This window comes from Dermochelys coriacea, chromosome 3, assembly GCF_009764565.3.
Source record: "Dermochelys coriacea isolate rDerCor1 chromosome 3, rDerCor1.pri.v4, whole genome shotgun sequence".
Lineage (NCBI taxonomy): Eukaryota > Metazoa > Chordata > Testudines > Dermochelyidae > Dermochelys > Dermochelys coriacea.
The window spans coordinates 78,339,869-78,365,410 of NC_050070.1; the positions used below are offsets into that span (position 1 = coordinate 78,339,869).

General features: G+C 40.5%; 1 protein-coding gene across 5 annotated transcripts in view; it reads left to right on the forward strand.

Moving 5' to 3' along the window:
• Positions 1–25,542, forward strand: part of GRIK2 (glutamate ionotropic receptor kainate type subunit 2) — a 587,425-nt gene that overhangs the window by 287,814 nt on the left and 274,069 nt on the right. For all 5 annotated transcript variants that reach the window (XM_038395673.2, XM_043510712.1, XM_038395676.2 and 2 more), the window contains 2 exons: positions 14,534–14,677; positions 16,145–16,252. In XM_038395673.2, the coding sequence (XP_038251601.1) occupies positions 14,534–14,677; positions 16,145–16,252 (252 nt within the window). The remainder of the gene's footprint in view (positions 1–14,533; positions 14,678–16,144; positions 16,253–25,542) is intronic.

Sequence of the window (25,542 nt, forward strand, 5' to 3'; positions counted from 1 at the left end):
CTTCTATTATCCAGCGTCATATTTTGGCCTCTGATTAAATTTAAAATCTGATATTGTAATATCTGATTCAGCAGAAATCCTGAATTAGTTGCATATGTATAATAAAGACAAGTTACCTTGGGTTTAAGACAATGGGTGTGTGAGAATAGTGTCATTTGGTGACTTGCACATGAGACTACTGAGAACAAAGGATTTTGTATAGTGTTTCTATAATGGAGGTATGAACTTTATAACAAAAATGATAGAGTGAATGATTGTCATAAAGGTTCTTTATGTACTTTAAATATAGTCAGTATTCACTTTATATTAGCCTTGCAATTAAATATTACTACAGAGAAAAACAAAGTCTAGATTCTGCTCTCATTTACATTAGCATCAACTTGCATATTTTGTATAATTTAACTAAGAGCATAAACAGGCCTATTAACTGTAAACTATAATAGCCACAAATAAATAAATTCAAGGAGCTTTATAACAAGAGATTTCTGAATAGAGAAAATACTCTAGTTTACAATTTTCAGAATAACATATTGTGCTGTTAATTTATACAGTATGTTGAGTCTTTCCAAGTTCTCAGTTTGGGCTGGGTCCTCTGATCCAACCAAGCTGTGATCAGCACAGGATCTGAGACAAAGGAGGAGAAAGGAATCTTTGAAACATCTTTTTGTTCCCCTGATCTTGAATCCACTTGTGGAACATCTGTATAAGAACAATATCTCTCTGGAGGCACTTCACCTTTCAGGTGTGAGTAAAAACATAGCAGATTCTCTCATATACACTTCCTGGACAACCATTTATGAAAGAGATTCTTCAAGGTATTTTCCAGCAGCTGGGGATATCTGGTAATAGACCTTTTTGCCAGCAATCTGAACAACAAATGCAGGATACTCTCCAGGGCAGGCCTTTTATCTTCCATGGTTGAGACATCTGTTGTATGCAGTCCCTCCAGTTCCTCTAATTCTAATGGTAATCAGGAAACGGAAACATACAAGGCAACTTTAATTCTCATAGCATCTGCATCTCCTAGGCAGTACTGATACACAGACCTGCATCAGCCCTCAATTTGACCACCCCACCGCTCTACCTCTAGTTCTGAATCTCTTGTCTACGAACCAGGTATAGGTGCCTACCAGGGCTGGAGCACCCACAGAAAAAAGGCAATCTCCTACCCTCCCCACAGTGCCTCGCACCTGCTGGCCACCCTCCTAATAAATTTCTTCCTCCCAGTGCCTCTTGCCCATTGCAATCAGTTGTTTTGCAGCATGCAGGAGGCTCTGGGAGGAGAGGGGATGGGGCATGCTCGGGTGGGGGGGAGAACTGGACAGGAAGAGGTGGGTGAGGGTTTGGGGAAAGGAGTTGGATGGGGGGCGGGACCTGGGGCAGAGTCGGGGGTTGAGAATCCCTCAGTCCCAGAGGAAGCTGGTGCCTAAGGAACCAGGGCAACCCATGGCACCCCAACCTGCAATCTCTCCACCTCACCACCTGTATGATCTCTGGATAAGTAATGCAGAAAAAGCCTGCACTTGGGAGGTTCAGATGAGGACATTTGATTCAGTAGAGACACTTTTGTGCTCTCAGTGCTGTGAGATTCCATTTAACAGCCATCTCTGCATTACATCTGCCAATAGAAGGATTTTCTAACTTTTAAAAACCTGGTTACCATGGAATGTGAAAGTCATATTTACCTTCCTGTGTCTGATGCAGTACCTCTCATGGGACCTGACCAGTGATGACATGTGTCACACAGGGATACCCATTCAACAATCTATTCTATAACACTGTTGTGGATTGTGTTGGGTATATGAAACGCCATCATGCAGACAGGTTAGACAATACCGATCCTGAAATATTGAATCTCCTGGATGTCAAGTAACAAGGGCATGCCACACTCTTAGCTGACCTACTCTCCGAGTCAAAATAGGACAAATACAAGGCAACTTGTAGCATGCTCCAATTCAGATTTCAGCAAATGCAAAATATGTGGTTTGCTCATGGAGCAGATGAACTACAGGCTCTTGCTGATAAACCTGACTCAAAAAGTTTCTGTGATATTGTCAAAGCTGTGTGTGACCCTTCCCAATCTACCTTGACACCACTAACAAGTGATGTCTCATTGGAGACTACGGCATGAACATTTTATCATTTTTTCTACTGTTTCTGATGAGTGCTGGATAATGTCTGAAAAATTTCCCACATCTAATGCACTTCCTGATCCACCCACACAAGCTGAGGTGTTTGAAGGCTCCTCAGATAATGTAAAATAACAAATCTGATGGTCCCAATGCCATTCTATTGAAGTTTTCAAACACAGAGGGAACTTTATTGACAGAGTGTTTGAGTGTTTCTTGCACTTCTGGCTTCAAGAAATTATACCACAACAACTGAAAGATGTTAACATCACTATCTATAAAAAGCTCAAAGAGTGACTGTGGTAATTACTGTGGTATCTTTGTGCTCCGTGGCAGGCAAGATTCTTGCAAAGATTCTCCTGAACTGACTCCTGACCCAAATCTTTGGCAACTTTGTCTGAGTCACAGTGCGGCTTTTGTGCTCAGAAGAGCACTGTTGACATGATTTTCATCATTTGACAATTACAGAAAACATTTTGTGAACAGCACCAACTTTTGTGCATCATGTTTTTCAAACTAACCAAGGCTTCAACAGTCAACTGCACTGCCCTCTAGAAATTATTTGCTAAATTTGAATGTTTAGACAAATTTATTAACGTTTGACAACTGCAGGAAGGGATGGCTGGAAGAGCTAATGTTGAGGGTGATCTAACAGACCTATTTCCAATTGCAGAAGGGATGAAGCAAGGATGTGTCCTTGCTCCTAGCCTTTTTGGTCTATTCTTTGTTGTAGTGCTAGATGAAGCCCTTGGTGGCTCTTCAAAAAGCATCTTTTTATGCTTCTGCACTAGTAAGCTCCTCAGTCTTTCCCATCTATGTGCAAATATCAAGCTGACAGAAGCATTGATCCAGGAAGAGCTCTATGCTGATGATTGTGCCTTGATGGCATACTCTGAAGCTTTGCTTACAAACAGCTTTGCTGTAATGGCTTGTAAATTTGACCACCATCAGTTGAATGAAACTGAGGTTACATATCGGTTATCTCCTCAACAATCTTACCAAGGTCTGTCTAAGCTTTGAAATATCATGTTCCAAGCCATCAAATAGTTCGCTTATCTTGGCTGCATGTTGAACAACGAAGCCACAATTGACCACTAAGTGGATGCAAAAATTAAGAAAGCCAGGGCTGTGTATGGTCACCTCCATCATGAATTTGCAAGCAACATGTATCTCTTTACAGACAAAAATCAAAGTCTCTAATTCTGTTTTCATGGCATAAATGTAAAACGTGGACCTGTTATCAGTGGTACAGTAACAAGCTTGACAGTTTCCATTTGTGATACCTACGATGATTGCTGGGCATCAAATGGCAAGACTGAGTTTCCAACATAGAAGTCCTGGTAAAAGCTGATTCAGAAGGCATTGAGGGTCACTTGATCTGCACACAATTGAGGTGGACTGGCCATGTATGCCTATGATCTACTTATCAAAACGAGTCTTTGTATTCCGAATTAAGCTCTGGCAATCATAATCATCTGCTGGTACTGCCGGCAAAATGTATTTGACTTGAGCACATTGGGAATGTAGATGTGTGCACTACACATATTGAACAGTTACTGTAAACTAAGTAAACATTTTTCTCCTCACTGTCCAGGGATTCCCATTATGGTAACTGGGTAAACTGGAGTTATGGCTGTTTTGCCTCATAGAGCAGTCATAATAGCCCTTGAAATGTAATTTTCTGAGCAGGCAGCACTTGATGCTATATCCAAGCAAGTGCAAACATTGATAGATAAATCTTAAGTTGGTTTTATATACACCTCTGTTCTTTTTTGACAGTTCCATGTAGTTCATATCCTATAACTTTTAATGACAGCTTTATGTAGTTTTCTGGTCAAAAAGGACCGCTTTCAAGGAAAGTAGCAGGCAGGCTAATAATGAGGGTCCTTCTATTGTAGGTGCTCCACTCTCATGACTGTTCAGTGTTGTCACATTTTCCTTAAGTCTTTGTGTTCAAGTACTTTACTTTTTATTCTGATTTATTTAAAAGAGGGAAAGCAGTCTGCTTCTATGACAAAGCCAGTCCTAAAAGGAAAAGATACTTTAATTTTACTTTATAGGGGCTGATTCTTCTCCCCTTCCACACATATTGGGTTCATTTCTGGAGTTGGGAGTTGCACATTTATTGACTGATGAGAACTCAATAAATGGAAGTAACCCTGGATAATAGGAAATTACACATAATACAGAGAAAGGAGGAGGAAAGAGATGTTGTTTGCTTTGGCTATGTGGTTTGCCATTTATTCAATTTTTTGTAATTAACACTTTTGTAATTTATTTTAAATTATCGTCATGTGAGGCAAGACCTAGGAGAAGGATACATGATTAGAACTGGGAAGTTCTTTTACTGTCAGACTGAGCAGGGTGGTGGGATTTCAATAGGGGAGTTGCAGTATATAAATATAAATGTCACGGTGGTACCCTGAGTAGTGCAACACACTGAAAATAATTTCTTCACAAAGGGCAATATTATGTTATGATCTATGTGGCTATGGAGGGGAGTAAGGTGCGTCCCTTCACCCCATGTCTTTGGTCTGTACATGGAAATGGGGGGGGAATCAGGCACTGCAAGATTGTTACTTCTCCCCCAACACAGGTGGGTGAGGAGTGGGAGGTGGATAGGGAATGGAAGGAACCTTGACTCTATTCCCAATGTGCTGTCCATGCTATTTGTAAGGATTAGTAGCAGATTCCTTCTTCCTCCCTTGACCAAATTGTACTTTGTGGTGTAGCTGCATTTTCTCTTACTAAACACAAGCTGTAAAATCTTAATTTTGGTCTAAACCAGGGATCGCCAACCTTTGGCACACGGTCCGCCAGGGTAAGCCCCCTGGCAGGCTGGGCCAGTTTGTTTACCTGCCACAGCCATAAGTTCGGCCAATCGCAGCTCCCACTGGCCACGGTTCACCGCTCCAGGCCAATGGGGGCTGTGGGAAGTGGCGGCCAGCACATCCTTCAGCCAGCGCCATTGGCCTGGAGCAGCAAACCGTGGCCAGGGGGAGCTGTGATTGGCTGAACTTTCTGATGTGGCAGGTAAACAAACTGGCCCAGCCCACCAGGGGGCTCACCCTGGCAGGCCGTGTGCCAAAAGTTGCCGATCCCTGGTTTAGACCAAAATTAAGATTTTACAGCTTGTGTTTAGTAAGAGAAAATGCAGCTACACCACAAAGTACAATTTGGTCAAGGGGAAGAAGGAATCTGCTACTGATCTTTACAAATACCACATTGTGGGGTATAGTCAAGATTCCTTCCATTTCTGTCCTGGACCACCAGTGGATTTCCCTGATAAGCCAAAGGTTGCTGATCCCTGGTCTTAACTATTTTAAGGATGGATATCTTGTTACAGATATGGAAGTGACTATGCAAATGATGACACAATTTCTATGTGGGAGTGACTATGATAATACCTGTGTTGAGCCACTGACCAAAGTCCATGTGAACTAGATTTTACTGTTGCCTTAACAATCCCCTTAAGAGCTGGCTGCTTGTGGAGCTAAGAATAATTCTGTGCCTTCTCTCTAATCATGCTGCTTCCTGAGCTTACTAACCATGCCAAGATAAGTGAAATTATTTAAGACTTTGAACATGTTATATGAACTAATTTTAACATGTTGGAACATTTTAAAGAGCTATAGTTAAATTATTTGGTGGACCGTTTTCTTCCACTTTCTATGCTACATTTCTCTGGTTACTTTTGTTATGGTTACCTTGGAAACAAATGGAGGCATACATTTGCTAATGTATAGACTCCATTTGTGCCCCAGGGATGCAGATAAGTGAATACTTGCAGTGAATTTAACTGGAGAATGGGAAACTTCTAAAGTAAAATCAGGCATAGTTTTTCATACTTAAAAATAGAATTTTCATTGGGCCTGGAAATGGTTCATTCTTTATGCTCCACTGTATGGAAAAAAAAATTTCCTGTGAAAATTTGAAGACATTTTAAAAAAAATCCTCAAAATAAAAAGCAACAACTTTGGGATTTTGAGGGGTGGCGTTCTAATGGATTAAGATCAGGACTGAGAGCTAGGAGATCTTGAGTTCCATTCCCATCTCTATAATCACTGCCCTTAAAGGTGATGCAAAGGGTGGTGTTTTTTTGGTTTTTTTTAAAAGGGCTTATCCTCTTTTTCGTATCTTTAAAGCCTTCAGTCTTTTTTTTTTTTAATTCTGCTTGTTTTTCCCCCTTAGATATATCTGGAATGTCATGTCTGACCTTGTTTTGCTGGAGGATTTGTTGGGGGATCTTAGAAAATATAAATGGATAGCTCTCACACATTAGGCTTAACAATTTGTAACAGGCTTCTTTTCTTCACAATATGACATTAAATAGGGACTTTTGTTGTTAAATATCAAGAACTTTAAGCAGTTTGACTAGAAATCCTTTACCCTCTCACTAGCTATGTGCCGTTGTGTGACATCACTTTATAGCTCATCAGTTCTCCAGTCTTCACAGAGTTGTTCAGGTTGGTCTGGACCTGAATTTCTAATTTAAAATATAAACAGAAAAAAATGTTGGAAACCAACAAAAACTCTCTAGCCCTTCCCCATACATCATGAAGGCACAAGCATTAAATATAGCATTTCACAAACATTAAGCTCTTGTTATGAGCTGGGTGAAAACTTCTGAGTTGAGTTAAAACCTCATTTAGGGCATCCGATGAAGTGAGCTGTAGCTCATGAAAGCTTATGCTCTAATAAATTTGTTAGTCTCTAAGGTGCCACAAGTACTCCTTTTCTTTTTGCGAATACAGACTAACACGGCTGCTACTCTGAAACATGTCTTTCACTAAGATTGTTGTAGGAAACATGTATGGGGTCCACACCTACAACAGTGCTTAATAGAAAAACTAGCACCATGGGGGCAGGGAGGTTCTACTGGGTATTGTGATCAGGTATGTGCATGAACACAGTAACTGGGAGAGACCGGAGAAAGACCACTTAAAGCATGGTGTCTGATCCTGGAAGAAATCTGGGGAAGAGTTAACTGAGTCGGGGTGAAGGCTAAGAAGTACTGTGAAAAGTGCTGTTAGCAAAAGAAGCTGTCTCCTACTATCTGATTCCTTCTGTATTCAGAGACACTGGACTTTGTATATTCTTTGCAAATAGGTATTCCTGTGGTGCAGTTTTGTTTATCACCAATTTCTACTCCCAACTGAACTTCCGCAGGGCCCCAAACTTGACTATCCTCTTGGGTATTAAGGGGACAGTAGCATGAAGGTGATAATTGTCACTGTTCCTCCATCTGTAGGGGGGATGTACTATATACCTAAGGACTCTTTGAAAGCTCTAATTTCTATAGTTCCATGTGTGTCATTCCAGTTATGCAGTGAAAAGTCTGACTTAATTGAAAAAATTGTCGGTATAAAGGACTGCCCCTATATATTGCAGATTTAGAAATATACAAATTATCTTAGCTATAGAAAATAAACCAGTTCCCTGTTTCAGCTCTTCTCACAATCAATAAAATCACCAGTAAATACCAGTCAAATCCACACAGACTTAACGTTAAGTTTGTCCGTCTATCCCATTGGTACTGAGTTATTTATAATACCACTCAATTTAGAGAGCTTCCTCAATTCCAAGTATTCCACAGAATATCTTTAAAACTGGAGGCCATATATTGCACTAGGCTTTTATTAGTGAAAGATTAATTAAGAAAAAATTATATTAGTTAAATGAAACTTAATTGAAAACCTGTAGGTTTACCTGCTTTCATTAGTTTCTTAATCAACTGGTTTTGATCAGTGAAGAATTCCTCCACATCATGCTTGAATATCATCTAAATTTCTTAGAATTTATAGATTAGGGTTTAAAGAAGGCTGCGATTTGTATAATAACTGAAATAGGATTTTCTGTCTGAAGAGCAGTACTACTTTAGAACTATTTAACGAAGAAATAGAATTAATCAGGAAAACCCCTATCCTGAATTGATGTCATGCCTGAGCATATAATACACATACAGTAGATGTCTTCTAAAATTATAAAGTGTATTTTTGCATCTTGAAACTAGATAAGAATTGAAATATATTGAGGTGTAAACAAAAGTAATGCAGTTCACTGGGCACATCGACTTGTCCTGTACATGGGGGGGGGAAGTGACATGTTGAGGTTTAGTATATGTAGCCATGTATATCTCACTGTTTCTCTGCCCACATATTCACCATCATGTGGGTAAATGTGGAAGCTGCAACTTTATTTAACCAATAGTAGTTAACACCCAAAAGTACTCAGCAAGAGTGTTCCAGTGCTGATCTCAGCTGGTACCTCTGGCTCCCGATGTACTGCGCCTGAGGGTGAATGTGAAGGGAAGGCCATGCCCCCTCTACATCCTCAGGCCTGTCCAAGGACTCCTTCTGGATGTCGGGAGAGAGAAGAGCCTCTCAGAGGCATGCCCATCACCATGCCATATGAGTGCCTAGGAAGCTCAGTGGTTTTTGGGGCATTTAACTGGACCATTTGTAACCCACCAGCTTCATTGGAAGCCCCCTAAGAGGTCTCCTGCATGCCAGATGGAAGGTGAAAAAAAACCAAATATCAGCTTATCAATTTCACCATGTGGGAAAAATCCCTTCCAGATGCACAAGTCCATGGGTCCAGATCTAACACATCTGAGGGTGCTGAGTGAATTGGCTGTTGTGATTGCAGAGCCATTACCCATTATCTTTGAAAACTCATGGCGATCAGGGGAGGTCCCAGACAACTGGAAAAAGGCAAATATAGTGCCCATCTTTAAAAAAGGGAAGAAGGAGAACTCGGGGAACTATAAACTGATCAGCCTACCTCAGTCCCTGGGAAAAATCAAGGAGCATGTCCTCAAGGAAACCATTTTGAAGCACTTGGAGGAGAGAAAGGTGATCAGGGACAGACAACATGGATTTACCAAGGGCAAATCATGCCTGAGCAATCTGATTGCCTTCTATGATATAACTTGCATAATGACAGGTTTCACAGTAGCAGCCGTGTTAGTCTGTATTCACAAAAAGAAAACGAGTACTTGTGGCACCTTGGAGACTAACAAATTTATTTGAGCATAAGCTAGAGTATTGTGTCCAGTTTTGGGCCCCCCACTACAGAAAGGATGTGTACAATTTGGACGGTCCAATGGAGGCCAACAAAAATGATCAGGGGCTGGGGCACGTGACTTACGAGAAGAGGCTGAGGGAACTGGGCTTGTTTAGTCTGCAGAAGAGAAGAGTGAGGGAAGATTTGATAGCAGCCTTCAACTACTTGAAGAGGGGTTCCAAAGAGGATGGAGCTCAGCTTTTCTCAGTGGTGGCAGATGACAGAACAAGGAGCAGTGGTCTCAAGTTGTAGTGGGGGACATAGGTTGAATATTAGGAAACAATATTTCACTAGGAGGGTGGTGAAGCACTGGAATCGGTTACCTAGGGATGTGGTGGAATCTCCATTCTTAGAGGTTTTAAGGTTCGGCTTGACAAAGCCCTGGCTGGGATTTAGTTGGTGTTGGTCCTGCTTTATCAGGGGGTTGGATTAGATGACCTCCTGAGATCTCTTCCAACCCTAATCTTCTATGATTCCAAAACTAATGATCAGTCTAGCCCCTGGCATCACAGGAAACCAAGCACACCTATGTAAAGGTGGAATGGGTGAGGGTGAAACATGAAGCCAACAGACTTCCCGTTCCCAGCAAGCTGCTTAAACTCACTCAGTGTCCCCTCACCCCACTGCAGGAGAGGAGCCTATAACACTGTCCCCCACCATCCATCACCCAAACGGAGTGGCGGTGGATAGGATAAGTCCCAGCACCTGGATGATAGAGGGTATATCTACACTTGGAGCTGGGGATGTGATTCCCAGCTTGAAACTACATACTTGTGCAAGCTTTGATCAAGCTTGTGTGGGTAAAAATTAGACCTTCAGCTACAAGCGTAGACATATCCAGAGACTTTCCTGCCTTTCCCTTTCTTGGCACCATTGTGAGGAAGGTGAAGGTGAAAGGGTGAAGACCCAAACACACCAAGGTAGTGAGATAATGAGTAGCAACAAAAAACAAAAACCAAAAAATCCCAAAAGCCACCTACAACAACTAAAACCATGCTGGACACAGATATACCATCATGTTCAAAGAATGTATGCTAAAGCATTACCTAACTTTTCAAGCCATTCTGTAGAATGGACAAAAGAAAAATAATCAAATTACATGATGATTTTTTAAATGGACATTGTCCTACTTCGAGGGTTGCCAGGTTTCTACTCACAGAAAACTAAATTCCCTTTCCCCACCCCTTCTCAAGGCCCCACCCCCCACTCATTCCATCCCCCCTCCTTCTATTGCTTGCTGTCCCCACCCTAATTTGATGATTTTCACTGGACTGGCTCAAGGGGTTGGGGTGCGGGAGGGTGTGAGGGCTCCAGCTGGGACGTGAGGTCTCTGGGGTGGGGCTGGGGATGAGGGGTTGAGGGTGCAGGAGTGGGAAGGGGATCAGAGCTGGGGCAGGGAGTTGGGGCATGGGAGGGGGTCAAGGGTGCAAGCTCCAGGCAGTACTTACATCGGGTGGCTCCCGGAAGCAGTGTCATGTTCCCCCTCTGGCTCCTATGTGGAGGCATGACCAGGTGGCTCTGCGCACTGCCCCATCCGCAGGTGCCACCCCCACAGCTCCCATTGGCTGGGATTCCCAGCCAATGGGAACTTCAGAGCTGGCGCTTGGGGTGGGGGCAGCGTGAGGAGTCCTCTATGTGTAGGAGCCAGAGGGCGGATGTGCCACTGCCTCCAGGAGCCACATGGAGTCCTGGCAGGCAGGGAACCTGCCTTAGCTCTGCTGAGCCGCCAACTGGACTTTTAACAGCCTGATCAGTGGGGCTGACCAGAGCCAACAGGGTCCCTTTTTGACCGGACATTCCACTCGAAAACTCGATACCTGGCAACCCTACCTACTTCTGAAGCAGACAATTTTAATTTGACTCCCTGCAATTCAAGTAACTGCATTGTTCAGTGTTCCTAACAATTCCTCATTAAAGCAGTTTGCACCGGGCAATGTTATAAGTTTTGTGTTACTCAGCAACTTATGTTTATCCAGATTTTGCACTGGTATTTTGATGGTTGTACATGAAATAATATATTTATACTCAAGAGAATGTAATCAGTTGCTTGTCTATCTGTGGACTGAACACTATTATACTAGGTTTCACTTCATGAATGTCTGAGTGCAACTCCTTCACAGGTATTTATGGGAATTTGAAGTTTTGATCGGAAGGAAAAAAAGGGTTATTTTTATTGATAAAAATGGCTCTTAACTGCAAACTTGATGAAATATCACTCTGGACAAAATCATGAGCTCTCTTTAGTGCTGTGAGAGGGCTGTCGCTTCCTGAGTGGTTCCTGGTGACCTGAATTTCCTTTGAAGCAGCCTCCCTGTGTTCTGTCTTCAGGGCCCCATAAAGGCTCCCCACAGCTTTTATCAGTCCTACCACTTTTCACTTGGGGCTGCTTTGCAAAGCCTTCCAAATAGACTTTACCTCTGGGACTATCACTGCAATCTAAAGGTTCACACTTATCTCTGACTTTTCTGCCATGCACACAGAGCTCTTCCCCTGCCACAGCTTGCTCTTCACAGGGTCACTTCTTGTAACCGTCTCCCTTTTTAGTTTAATTTTCTGGCTTTTACTTGCTTCTCTGACCATTGTCTCCCCCGTTCTGCAGGAGAAGGTAGTCTACATACTGTCCTCCTCAAGACATATTTATTCATAGATGGGGTGGGACAAATTTAATATGAAGAAGGCTTAGCTGTTGATTAGTTAAATCTATTTGTTGCAGTTGGCTGTCTCTCTTTCAATAAAATTGTTCTTATTCCTGTTTTTTCTAAAAATGGTGATTATCACTATGGAAAGCATTCTGACTACTGATTGCTACAGAAGATGTGTGATTAGCTTTTCCTGACTTTGATTCAAGGAATATAGTTAAGTTGGGCAGTGAAAATATCCTCTTGCAAGAAGACCATAGCACATACATTTGAGATCTGAGCTAGACTAATGTGTAGTACATTATTTTATGGTTTCCTTGAGAAAATATTGAATAGCTCCAACTTTAGCAAGATGCGGTCACCAGAATTTTAATTTATACAAAGCAGACTTTGTATATTACTCCAGCCTTTGGGAGCTATATTGGCTCCTTCTCAGATATCAATTTGGCCTTAAAATATTTTAATGAGTTAAGTGGTGAACAATTTAGGATCTGTGTATTTTTTTTGTCTGAGTTGTAGTATCAGTACAAGCTTAGTTGCTTCTTGAATCATCTGAAGCCATTGTACTGATTATTTCAAAATTGGGATTTATTCCCATTTGAATTTGAAATGTCACCTCAGGAGACCTATTTCAATCTAAACGTGGTTTATGGTCTATAAAGACATAGCACTTTTGCATATTGTAAAATGCCCTGAGATGCATTTGCATAAGCTCATTTTGTATTGCATTGTATTGTATTGTGACAAGTGTAATAATCTCCAGGTTTCCTATCCATTAAAGAACTCATTTCACAGCTCACTAATTATGTGAATGAGAAGGGGAAATAGGTCCTTTTCCTCTATGGTATGGTGAGCAGATGGCAGAGTTCATTTCCACCAGCTGAGTCTGAGGTCCTCTTCTCAGTTTTAGTGGCAACAGTTACCACTATTTATCAAACAAAATGAAAGAAACCTGTGGTTTCTTTGCACATTGTACTGTGTCGGTTAAGTGAGTAGCTCAGTACTGCTAGCATGATGCTGGTTAGCATTTACTGAGCATAAAAAGACTATTTGGAGGGGCACAAGATAATTAAAATGAATATGAATTTTAATGTAAATTTGAATTGCCTCTCATTTATGGGAAAAATTGGTCAAGTCAACCCTAGGGATTAAACTGAGTTCCTAAAAAGTGATTAGTGAATATGCTGAGCACCTTTGGGATTGTGTCTTATCTGTAATTCTAAAATGGAAAAAAATATTATTTTCACTGCCTGTGTATGTTCCTTCTTAACTGAGGCCTTTGTAATCTTTCTCCTCACCCAAGAGAATAACTTGCTCATTGACTTATACATGCATAGTGATTTATATAGCCCTCTAAGGTGGTACTTATTTAATATTATAAACAAGTCATCTTAGTTGTCAGAGCTCTGCAGTAATCCCAGATAGTATGTAATTGGGCCCTTATATCTGGATTTAAAAAGAAAAGCTAAAACTGAAGAGCTTGACATTTCTGATGTAGGAACTTGGTAACTGTTTTATTAGACAAAAAGAAAAGGAGTACTTGTGGCACCTTAGAGACTAACAAATCTATTAGAGCATAAGCTTTCGTGAGCTACAGCTCACTTCATCGGATGCATTTAGTGAGCATGAAGTGTGCATGAAGTGAGCTGTAGCTCACGAAAGCTTATGCTCTAATAAATTTGTTAGTCTCTAAGGTGCCACAAGTAGTCCTTTTCTTTTTGCAAATACAGACTAACACGGCTGCTACTCTGAAACCTGTTTTATTAGATAGTGCTGCATAAGCAGTCATACGGTTTTCTGCCTGCTGTGACAAAGTTCCTCCTCTACCTTGGTGGGTCTTGCGCTTATTGGTGGATTTACTCACCTCGGAGCTTCACAGCAGCCCTCAGTTTGACCAGTTTCATGAACCCACAGTCCAGGTCAACTCCTCCTGTGTCTGACCAGGAGTTGGGAGGTTTGGGGAGGAATCCGGGGCCCCCCCTCTACTCTGGGTTCCAGCCCCAGGCCCCGTGGAATGCAGCTGTTTAGAGTGCCCCCTGGAACAGCTGTGCAACAGCTACAACTCCCTGGGCTACTTCCCCATGGCCTCCTCCCAACACCTTCTTTAACCTCACCATAGGACCTTCCTCCTGGTGTCTGATGATGCTTGTACTCCTCAGTCCTCCAACAGTCTGTGTTCTCACTCTCAGGTCCTAGTGCCTCTTGCTTCCAGCTCCTCCCTCACTCACCCACCACAAACTGAAGCAAGCTTCTTTTTAAATGCAGGTGCCCTGATTAGCCTGCCTTAATTGATTCTAGCAGCTTCTTGATTGACTGCAGGTGTTCTAATCAGCCTGTCAGTCTTAATTGTCTCCAGAAGGTTCCTGATTGTTCTGGAACCTTCCCTGTTATCTTACCCAGGGAAAAGGGACCTACTTATCCTGGGGCTAATATATCTGTCTTCTATCCCTCTCCTGTAGCCATCTGGCCTGACCCTGTCACACTGCATTATAACAGAGCAGGACAGATTTTTTTCTTTCTCTTTTTTTTCATTCTCTGTCATGCACTTTCAATTTTGTTTCAGAGTAGCAGCTGTGTTAGTCTGTATTCACAAAAAAGAAAAGGAGTACTTGTGGCACCTTAGAGACTAACAAATTTATTAGAGCATAAGCTTTCGTGAGCTACAGCTGTGTTCACTGCATTATTTCATTCTAATTTCAGACGGATGCAGCTTTAATGTATGATGCAGTTCATGTGGTGTCAGTGGCTGTCCAGCAGTTCCCACAGATGACTGTCAGTTCATTACAGTGTAATCGGCACAAACCATGGCGCTTTGGGACCCGCTTTATGAGTCTCATTAAAGAGGTATGTCATTAATAAAATATAGTCTGTTTTCTTCTTACCCCTATCCTCCATCCCATCTTCCCCTCACCCTTAGTCTACTTTATTTTTTTTTCCAGCAGATGGGACTCTTTCTGCTTGTTGTGTGGGGGGGGGGGGGGGAGACTTGCAGTCAAAACCTCATTTACATTTAAAAACTGTTCATATGGTGGTTCATACAGGAGCAATTTATAAATATAAAAAACACAAAAGGGTGAAAGTACTGCACGGCAAATAGACAAAACGAAATGTTTTGCTGATCTTTCTTGGAACTTCTGTGATGCTAAAATGATCAAAGAAGCAAATATGTAATAATTCTAAAAGCAAAATTCTAGCCTACATTTCTTGATCCACCACTTCCCAGGCAACCTTTACCTCAGCCTTTTCCACTTTAATCTGTTTGCTATTTATTCTGATAACGTAAAAATCTATAGGCTGGATTTTTTTTCCATAAATGTCTTAAATTTATATGTTTTGCCTCAATGTAACTTCTCTTGGATTTTTATTTAAAATTTAGTCCTTATACAGTCATGCATAATTTAAGATGTTGAGGGTCAGCATGGTACATTGTTCAAATATGTTGTTCCATAAGTGCCTAGCTCTGAATTTTCCATTGTCAGTAGAGGAAATAATGTGGTAAAGATAAATACAGCAGTGCCATAAATTTCCATTTTTAATGGTGCCTACTTGCAAGATCATAAATTGCTCTTCTGACATCTCCTCTTGAATGCTTTCACTATAGCAGATACATTGGGAGAGCAATATACTTCTTCATTTCAGTTAACAATGACCATGCTTGCAGAACCCATTAATGGCATCATTACGCTCTACCACTTAAAAATTACAAGAAAATAATATATTGTGCCTTCTAAAATTAAGCGTTCATTTCTGATACGTGCTGACTCAGGTCCCTCAATGTCATAGGTGCTGGAACTAGGGGTCCTGGGAGTGCTGCCGCACCCCCAGGCTTGACATTGTTTGTTTAAATGGCTCTCTGCAACTCCACTATTAAAAATTGTTCCAGCACTCTTGTCTGTGCCTGTTGTCTCAAAGGGATTTGAGGCTCAGCACCTCACAGCATCAAACCTTATTTGCAGAAAAGAAAAATGACAGAAATTAAACAAACAAATCCAGTACATATAGTGGGGAAAATAAAAATGGTAACTATAAATGTGTGAGAAGAGTTAATGGAAACAGTCTTTCATCACACTAAGACCAATTTTTATTGGCTAAAATGGAAGGCTGTTAAGAAATTGTGTACAGAGATTAAAGAAAGGTTGGTTTAATTAGGAAAAAACCCTGAGAATCTCAGAAATGAATATGAAATTATTTTATCTTTAGATCAGCCTCAAGGTGAATTATTTAAATGTAATGAATAATTAATATTCCCATTTTGGTAGAAATTGATTTTTTTTTGGCTTATTTATGGAAATTATTTTTCTTCTTCCATAGGCCCACTGGGAAGGCCTCACAGGCAGGATAACTTTCAACAAAACTAATGGCTTAAGGACAGATTTTGATTTAGATGTGATCAGCCTCAAGGAAGAAGGTCTTGAAAAGGTACTGAGATGTTCATCCTGTTTGCTTGGAGAGTAATGTGAAGTATTAAAAAAAAAGTAAATACTTTCCCTGTATGAGAGAGCTATTTATACCATGTTACAACTGCATCATATTAAATGTAGGTTCATATTTGTGCTCTTAAGTAGGAGGTAGCCTTTAATAACCTTACAAAAATCCCTTATGTTTATGATGATGGAAATAAAGAGATAACTCTCAATTAGAAAGTTGAGGTAAATATTACTTAGGACAACTTAAGCATTTTGTTTTGGGCAATGTGTTGTACTAGACCTATGGGAATGTGTACTGCCTTCATTAGCTAGGGTCTTGTTACCATTATAATTAAAAAAACACTTGGGTTTTGCTCTGAATATTTGTGTATACAGCTCATATCCATAGAGAGATTACAGAATATCGATCAACAGATATCAACATACAACCATAGAATAGTACCCAAAATGGTAGAGTAGCATTTTTAAGTATAACAAGTTAAATGCTTAAGACAAATTTGTAGGGTACTCAAGAGACAATCAATAACAAGCATATATTTTGCAAAAGAGGATGATGGAATCAGAGGGCTAGATACTGAGCTAAGTGTTTCTAGAAGTAGGGCTGGGGGTTTCTAGAGATGGCTTGTTATCTTTTTAACAAGTTTTGTTAGGAAATTCTGGGGAGATGGGGTGGTAATGTGGGGAGGAATCTGAATGTCTAGGTGAAATTTTAAACAGCTTTCTGTTTTAAAACAAGAAAGCAAATGGAGAGTATCTGTCCCGCTCCATAAGCGCTAAACATACAGTCAACAGGGATTTGCTCAACCCCAGTCCAAAATTAAGGTTGATAGCAATACAATGAAAAAAGTGCGGCACACCCATAATTTGGACCAGACTTGAAATTCTACTCCCCGAAAATCAATGGTTTCCCATTGATTTTAATAGTGCCAGAGTTGCAGCACAGATTTTCAAAACAGTTGCTCAGCTCCACTTTAGGCCCCTAAATGAAATGGTCAGTGTTTCAGAAGTGTCCAGGGCACTGGACAGGTCATTGTTTTTGAAGGAGTTCCTGGGTGCTGAACAATTTTGAAAATTTGGCCACATCTTTAGGTGTTTCAGTGGGAGCTGCTGGAAGATGAGCTCCACTGAAAATCTACTACGTAAAGCATGACCTTGTTCAGCTGAGTCCAAAAGAAGTTTATCAAGTGTGACTTAATTCAGGTGCATTACAGAGAGGAAGAGAAACATACAGAGCTTCATTTCATGTTTCAGCTTCAGCTTTCTTAAGATAGCTGTGGATATACCATGCTAACGATAGGCACCCATGGCTGAAATTTTGGCCTGATTTCTCTCCCAATCCATGTCCAATATAACATGTGCAGAGGTTAACAAGGAAGAGGTTAACCTTTCCCTCTAACTAAGAGAGACATCATGGATGCTTGCTCTTAATACAGGAATATAGTGGAGCAAAGCTGGGTCTGCTGCGAGGAATTACATAATTCTTTAGTCCATATGGGCCAAATTTTGGGAAGCTGTGGGGTTTGGGATTGAGTCTGATTGAAAGAAGAAGACTGTCTTGGAAAATGTGTGGAGCGGAGAAGAGAACCAGGAGAGGGGATGTAGAGATGAGCACTCACCAGCTCTGAAAATCAGGCCTCTCATTTAAGAGTCTACACCTTTATGAATTAGGTGCCTAGTTATAGGAAAACACATTTGAAAACTTTGCTCTGAGATAGGAAAGTGATTGCAAATGACAGGAGCAGATTGTCATAATACAACTGGAGTAGCATGGATCATCGAATCAGTAAATACAGCATATACAATTAAAGCAGAGTGTAAATCAGGAGTCCATCAAGTATCAAAATGGGGAACTTTTAGTTTTAACTTTCAGAACTCTAATAGCAACAATCACCCTTTCCGAAATCCAGTTTCAAGGGCAAGAAGGCATCTGGCAAAACCTCTTATTCAGAGATATAACCATCACAAGAGCCTCACCTAGGCTGAGTGTCTAACTTGAATCAAAGGTCTTAGTCCAGCTGGGCTCTTAAACTGGAACATTTCCAACTATAGACCAGATTTATAGTCCCTTGGCTCCACATTTTACTGGTTTTAGTTAATCAGTGCTCTCCACTCAATCTGCCTCACTTTTTTTCTTTATATATGTATTTGTAAATGCATATTTCCTTTCTCATTAAACCGCTTTTCCACCTTACAACTTCCAATCAAGAAGATGTAAAGGGCCAACAGCAACAAACCACCTAAAATAAAACAAAATAATAAAAACCAACTAATATTGAGTAGTTTTCCACTCTTCAATAGGGAGTTGCTGTCCTTGCAATACTAAATTCTTAACAGCAGGTGGCACAATATAAAGTTATAAATTGCATTTACAAGCCCCTCATATGACCCAAGATAGAGTCCAGAGGTCTGCCGTAAACACTGTGGCTTCCCTTAGCTCCTGAGAAAGCTTTGCCAAATACTGCCCCAAGGTAAGAATGCCCAAATCTTACTTCTACTATACAGAGTAGAAGTAAATTTTGCAATATGCAACAGGATTCTCATTTCATTTTTCCATAAAGCTTTATGTATAACTGAAAAAGGAGTTTAATGTAAATAATATTCATTGTTATATTAATCCTATCCCAAATCCATGACTAGAGGCTTCATATTAGCCTAGTATCAATGGTACAACCACAGAGCCTTGAAATGGTTATTCCTCAAGCGCATTTAAGAATGAATGAAGAATGAAGATTTATAGTAGATTCTTGATTCAGCAAGAGAGCAAGTGGTATTAGCTGTAACTGAGATATGACCACCAAAGAAACAGTAAATTGCAGAAAATGTTACTTTATCTGTGTGAATGCCAGGTGGGATACATATGCTTGAAGTGCAAGCTGACTTCCATTCTGGAAGAAATAGTGAAGGGTCTGAAACAGCAGGAGAAGCTGAATCAGTTCAGGAAGGGAGGGACTGTTATGAGAGACCCAGTCACTTGAGGTTAAGGATGGGATGGATATGGTGAAGTATGAAGGGAGACAGACAACAAGGAAGAAGATAATGAAAACAATATAGAGCTTGTCAAGTTTCCTTCCCCACTCTGAACTCTAGGGTACAGATAGGGGGTCTTTCATGCAGGTCCCCACAAGTTTATTCTTACCAGCTTAGGTTAAAATCTTCCTCAAGGTACAAATTTTGCCTTGTCCTTGAACCCTGTGCTGTCACCGCCAAGCGTATTAAAAAAAGAACAGGGAAAGAGCCCACTTGGAGACATCTTCCCCCCCCAAGCCCTACACCCCCTTTCCTCGGGAAGGCTTGATTAAAAAAATCTTCACCAATTTGCATAGGTGAACACAGACCCAAACCCTTGGATCTTAAGAACAATGAGAAAGCAATGCAGGATCTTAAAAGAAAAATTTTAATTAAAGAAAAAGTAAAAGAATCACTTCTGTAAAATCAGGATGGTAAATAACTTGCAGGGTAATTCAAAACATAGAGAATCCCTCTAGGCAAAACCTTAAGTTACAAAAAGACACAAAAACAGGAATCTACATTCCATTCAGCACAACTTATTTTATCAGCCATTTAAAAAAAACCCAGAATCTAATGCAGATTGCTTACTAACTCTTTACAGGAGTTCTGACCTGCATTCCTGCTCTGGTCCCAGCAAAAACATCACACAGACAGAGAGGACCCTTTGCCCCCCAGCTTTGAAAGTATCTTGTCTCCTCATTGGTCATTTTGGTCAGGTGCCAGCGAGGTTATCTTAGCTTCTTAACCCTTTACAGGTGAAAGGGTTTTGCCTCTGGCCAGGAGGGATTTTATAGCACTGTATACAGAAAGGTGGTTACCTTTCCCTTTATATTTATGACGGAGCTGTTCAACCTAGTCACCAGCGACACACACTCTGGGCTTCATGAGTTAGGGAATAAATAGACTAAAAGGAGACTGAGGACAATCAGTCTCCTGAGTAATGATTGAAAGGGAGCTACCAGAAGCAAGAATTAAGTTATTTTGACTGGCAAATGGTTGTTATGGAAATATGGTCCAAGCAATCAACAACTGAGTCATTTTTTTAATGTTCTGGATCCTTAGACAGAAAAAGAAATACAACAAGAAGGGCAAAAGAGAACGTAAATAATGGTAATGAATATCCACTTATTGCAGTCCACAGGGAAGTAAATAAGAAAAATGGGGCTAATAGTTCTATAGAATCAAGGATGACTTTAGAGGCATGGGAATAGAACTGATGATGGCGGCAATACAGCTGAGCATCACAGAGAGTCTACCTGTGCCACATGTGAGTGTGAAGAAGGGAGAAGACTGATTCTGGAGACTAGCCAGTGAGTACTAGCTGATGGAACGGAGAGAAGGAGCTTGTTTTTATGGAGCACTACAAGATTTTCTTTGAGAGGGGACTGGTCTGCAATAGATCTCCTTTTCATCAGAAGAATTAACAAACATATGGCTTTAAAACTGAGCTTGCTAAATAGATTTTAAGCTAGGTTGGTGGGTATATGATTCCTATTTGAAAATGAGAGAGGATGGAAATGATGTACAGACACACACACATCTATATATAACAACCAACATAAGGATTTATGTACTTTACAAGGAATATGGGAAATACATAATAACTAGAAGGGATACAGTTATCAAAACTGGGTATTATTGATGGGTACCTTGAGGAAGAGATGAAGTAGCACTGAGGTGCTGAGCACCCTCGGCTTTGATTGATATGAGGGAGTTGAGGATGTTCAAGCCCTCTCAGGATCAGGCCCTATAATATGTTTCAGAAGCATTCACAAAACCAATGTGATGCAATTTAATAATGAATAACAGTGAAATACTAGGGTTGGATACAGGAAATAAAAATAAAAAAGCAAGCATCTGGTACAGACACAGAGGACTGGAGGAGTATAAGAACAATAAGCAGCATAAACCATAAATCTTGCTAGACAAGCTTGATTGCTTTTTTGATAGAAATACAAAATTAGTGGATGAAAGGAACACAATGGATGTAATATGTTTGGACTTCAGTAAAGTATTTGATACTGTATTTCACAATCTTATTTGAAAAATTAATGCAAATTGTCTTGGATAGAACAAGTGTCGTGGATTGAAAGCTGTCTGAAAGACTATCAACAAAATGTGTTGATAAATCGCAACATGTTGAACTACAGGAAGTGTCCATCTTCCATAGCGATCTGTGTTATGTCTGGCCTTAGAGAGAGCAGCAAACTATATAGGAGCTTGTCATGTGTTATGGGACAAAAAGGCAATGTGATTTTGGCTGCACAGTTGACAAATTTGCATCACAGACCCTCGAGATGGTGATCCCTCTTATTGCAACAGTAAAGGCACCACATCTAAAACAGTACATGCATGTTTGGGCACCTCTCAGTCAGAAAAATGTCAACATTTTGAGGGTAATTCTGAAAATAATAGCGAAAGAGCATTTGGTTATTTATAAAAATGACATTTTATCTACAGTCTAAGTAGGCAATAAATTGCGTATAAAGTCTCATTTGACTGACATACAGTAAATTCCTTTGTAATCTAGACATGAACTCAGCCAAGCTCAGTTTCAAGATGAGTACTATACATGTCTTACAGAGTTGAGGATTTGTATTAAATCAGATTGTTCCTGGCAAATATAGTAGCTTCGAAGGGAATATGAGGGTGTTCAACAGGAGGCTAAAAACTTGATTTCTTGCATTTCCACAGAAAGTGGAATAGAATTTTTTCACAAATAATTTTTGCTAGATTGTTATTGACATGACTAAAAACAGATCTTTACAACGTGATATGTGGTAACAGAAAAAGACCACTTTAAACATTTTGCAGCAGATTTGTTGAGGCTGTTCTGGAGCTTTCAGAAGAACTAAGCTAAATCACTGCATTTTTCCAGATACTTTATATTAGATTACTATAGAATGTGAGCCTTCCTTTGCACAGTAATATTATTCTCCAGACCTGCGACTAATTGCTCATTTGTGAATTCTGATAGTGTTTACATTAGTCTTACATTTTTTTTTTTCTGGCACAAATAATTGTGCAAATTCAAACTTATTTTGTTCACGTTTGAAATTCTTTCCATGAACATTTGTGGGAGGAAACTCAGTTACTCTAATCTTTGTGGAAAGTGAATACAAGATGTTTGAGCACAAATGAAGCTAATTCATTTTAAAATGCAAGTGGATATTTCCAGACTATATCTTTTGGTATTTGCTGAACTCTATATTTTTTGGAGAACACATTGAATATTTTAGGAGACTTCTGATAATCTTTCAGTTTTTTTATTATCTTTATATTGAGCCAGTGTCAGATAAATGTCACGAAAACCCTGTTAATATTGTAGTGAAAGGATCTATTTGATTGACTCAGTGGAACTGTGTATATACCTGCCTACAAATGATTGATTTCTCTTAGGCATAAGACATGCATTTCTGTTAGTAGAGATTAATTACATAACAATTAAGGCCCTACTTGAACTGTGGGATGATTGTCAAAAAATTTCAGCAGAGTTGCGGACAAGCCATGGAAAAGTAATAATTGCAGTAATAAAGTTATTACTTTCCTGTGATTTTTCTGCTGTCTGCCACCCAGGGCTGAGAGCAGGGGCCTGGGGCTGAGAGCGGCAACACAAGGCTCAGAGCAGGGGTTCCCACTGTCACCTGCCCATAGCTGAAAGCAAGGGCTTGGGGCTGATAGAGCCCCTCCTGCCCCCGGGGGCTCCCACTGTCAGCCCCGCACATGGCAGGGCTCCCGCTGTCAAAATTGCAGTGGAAGCCTAATATTGTGGAATCTGCAATTTCCGCAATATGTCAAGCTAAATAGGCCCTTAATAATAATATAATTCTCAGAGTCAGTAACTGACTGTCTTATCTGTTCAATAAATATTTCTCCATTTCCTGCTCCTTGTCCCCTTCTGTTATATTTAGTTCATCTGTCTTAGTACCTTAGCAGCACCCCAAGACCTTTTTGACGTTGCTGGCTGCCTTTCTGTTGGAGAACAATGTGAAAGTCAATGCTGAATGTTGATCTCCAAGTAGTCCAAAAACCTAGTTTTTTATAAATATGTATCCTGTAGGAACATACATTTGTAGTTTTCTTTGGCTGCAACTAGAAATTGTGAGAGTTTAGGGCCTGTTTATTCACATGAGATTCTTACTCCCAAGAGTAATTTAAGTGACGTCATGAAGCTACTCACATAAGACTACTTATGTGAATAAGACTTTGAAGATTCAATTGTCCTCCACGACTGTCTTAGATCTAATGATAAAGTTTTGCTCATAACTGCAATTGCTATGTAAACCTCCCTTTAAACTTGTACCTTATAATACTCAACATGTTTAGATTGCCATAGAGAGGCTAGATTGCATAATATACATAATAAATTACCTTGGTTTGATTCCACTACATTTTTTGCCTTAATGGAATTATTTGGTTTCCAGTTTTCAATAAACATACGTAACTAAATCTATTCAGTTCTTAAGACTGTTTGAGAATTAAAACATTTGCACTAAACAAATTGACTGCTGTGGATTTGGTGCCAACGTTAATCTTCAAATTTTACTTTCTTTCATGGAGAAATAGCTTTTCGTAGAATGTTGATATGCTGCATTACTTGTGAACAATAACAGTGTCTGCCATATCTATGGTATAAATTGTTGACGCATTGCTCACCTAAAAGAGAGAATGTGCAAGATGGCACAGGTTTGTCAGTCTGGCTCTCCATTTCCTTCAGTTTTTAAAATTCTTTATTCACAATTTTCAAAAAAGATAAACAGAATGCAGTAATATGCAACTATCAGTATATCTATTTAGAGAAAATAGGATTTTTTTTTACACACAAAGAAATTCTCCTTTAAATGATGTAACCACTTATAAGACTAGAGAGGTTTGGTTAAGGAAAACCAAAACTCTAATGTGGTAATTTTCAGTGACTCACAAATGTGGTTAGATTAACTGAAACACACGTTATGTTCATAAACTATCAGGGTTGGAAGGGACCTCAGGAAGTCATCTAGTCCAACTCCCGCTGCTCAAAGCAGGACCAATCCCCAATTTTTGCCCCAGATCCCTAAATGGCCCCCTCAAGGACTGAACTCACAACCCTGGATTTAGCAGGCCAATGCTCAAACCACTGAGCTATCCTTCCTCACATTGAAAAATGTAGTGGAGGAAATTACTTTAATTCCCTACAGGTAGCAGAATTTTTAGGCAGGCTTAATAAAATAAAATATTGTTTCCTGAATTTAAGCTTTGAAATGGATAATATATACTTATGGGAATTCCCGTAAGTATCTCCTTAGAGATTTGCATCTGTATTATTCATAGATGACTTTCCTGAGGCGAGGCTATGATCGCTGAATTTGCTGGAAAGCTAGTGGAGATCGCCCAACCTAACCCTACCCAACTCAGTTTTGTATTGGAACAGCATTGACAAACCCAGGTCACCCTAGTCTCAGCCTTCTCTTCCCCAGCTCCTAATTTATCTCTCCCCTTCTTGCCAGTTCTCTTCTACAAGTGACCTATCACTGCTTTCCCCAACATCTCTGCACTTTGCCAACCGTTTTATGGGTGGCTGAGTGATGGAGGCAGCAGCAGAAGGAGGCGGGGAGCTGTTTCTTCCCTTCCCGGGTTCCTGCTGGTTACTAATCACCCCAGGATTTTGCTGCTTTTTTAGCCAGTGGGTGCGAATTTCTGATTGCCCCCTTGCAACCGATTTCCAGGTTGCATTGACTGACTGGGCAGCACTGCTTTAGAGCCCTGTGGTCTGGAAATACAGTAATAGTTACTCCCCAAAGGATACTCACATCTACAAACTGAAACATGCTAGTATGTAAGGTTATTCAAGTTCCTTACTTACTCTGATTTAAAGGCTCTCCACCTTATTTTCCAGAGGGGTGAGGAAGAGAGCTCACATCAGTGTATGAAAAGTAGCTTAAGACCCTTCCTGAACAAAAACTACCTTGAGTGGCACTTGTGTGTGTGTGGAGTACAGCAGCCCGGAAAGGGGGGTAAAGGGGGTACACTACTCTGTGTGTGGAATACAGCACCCCGTGTGTGGGGGGGGAGTACAGCAGCCCGGAAAGGGCGGTGGAGGGGGTACAGCAGCCCCTGCTAGAGTGAGTAAAGGGAAAACAAATACTGCTTCCTGAGGGTTTCCCTCCACACCCCCAAGAAAGGGAAAGCGAGAACCTCAGGGGTGGCAACAGCATAGGAGGTGGAAGGGGACAGACGGGAGTGTGATTGGGGCTGAGGTGTGGCACCACCTCACCAGGCACAGGGATTGACTGA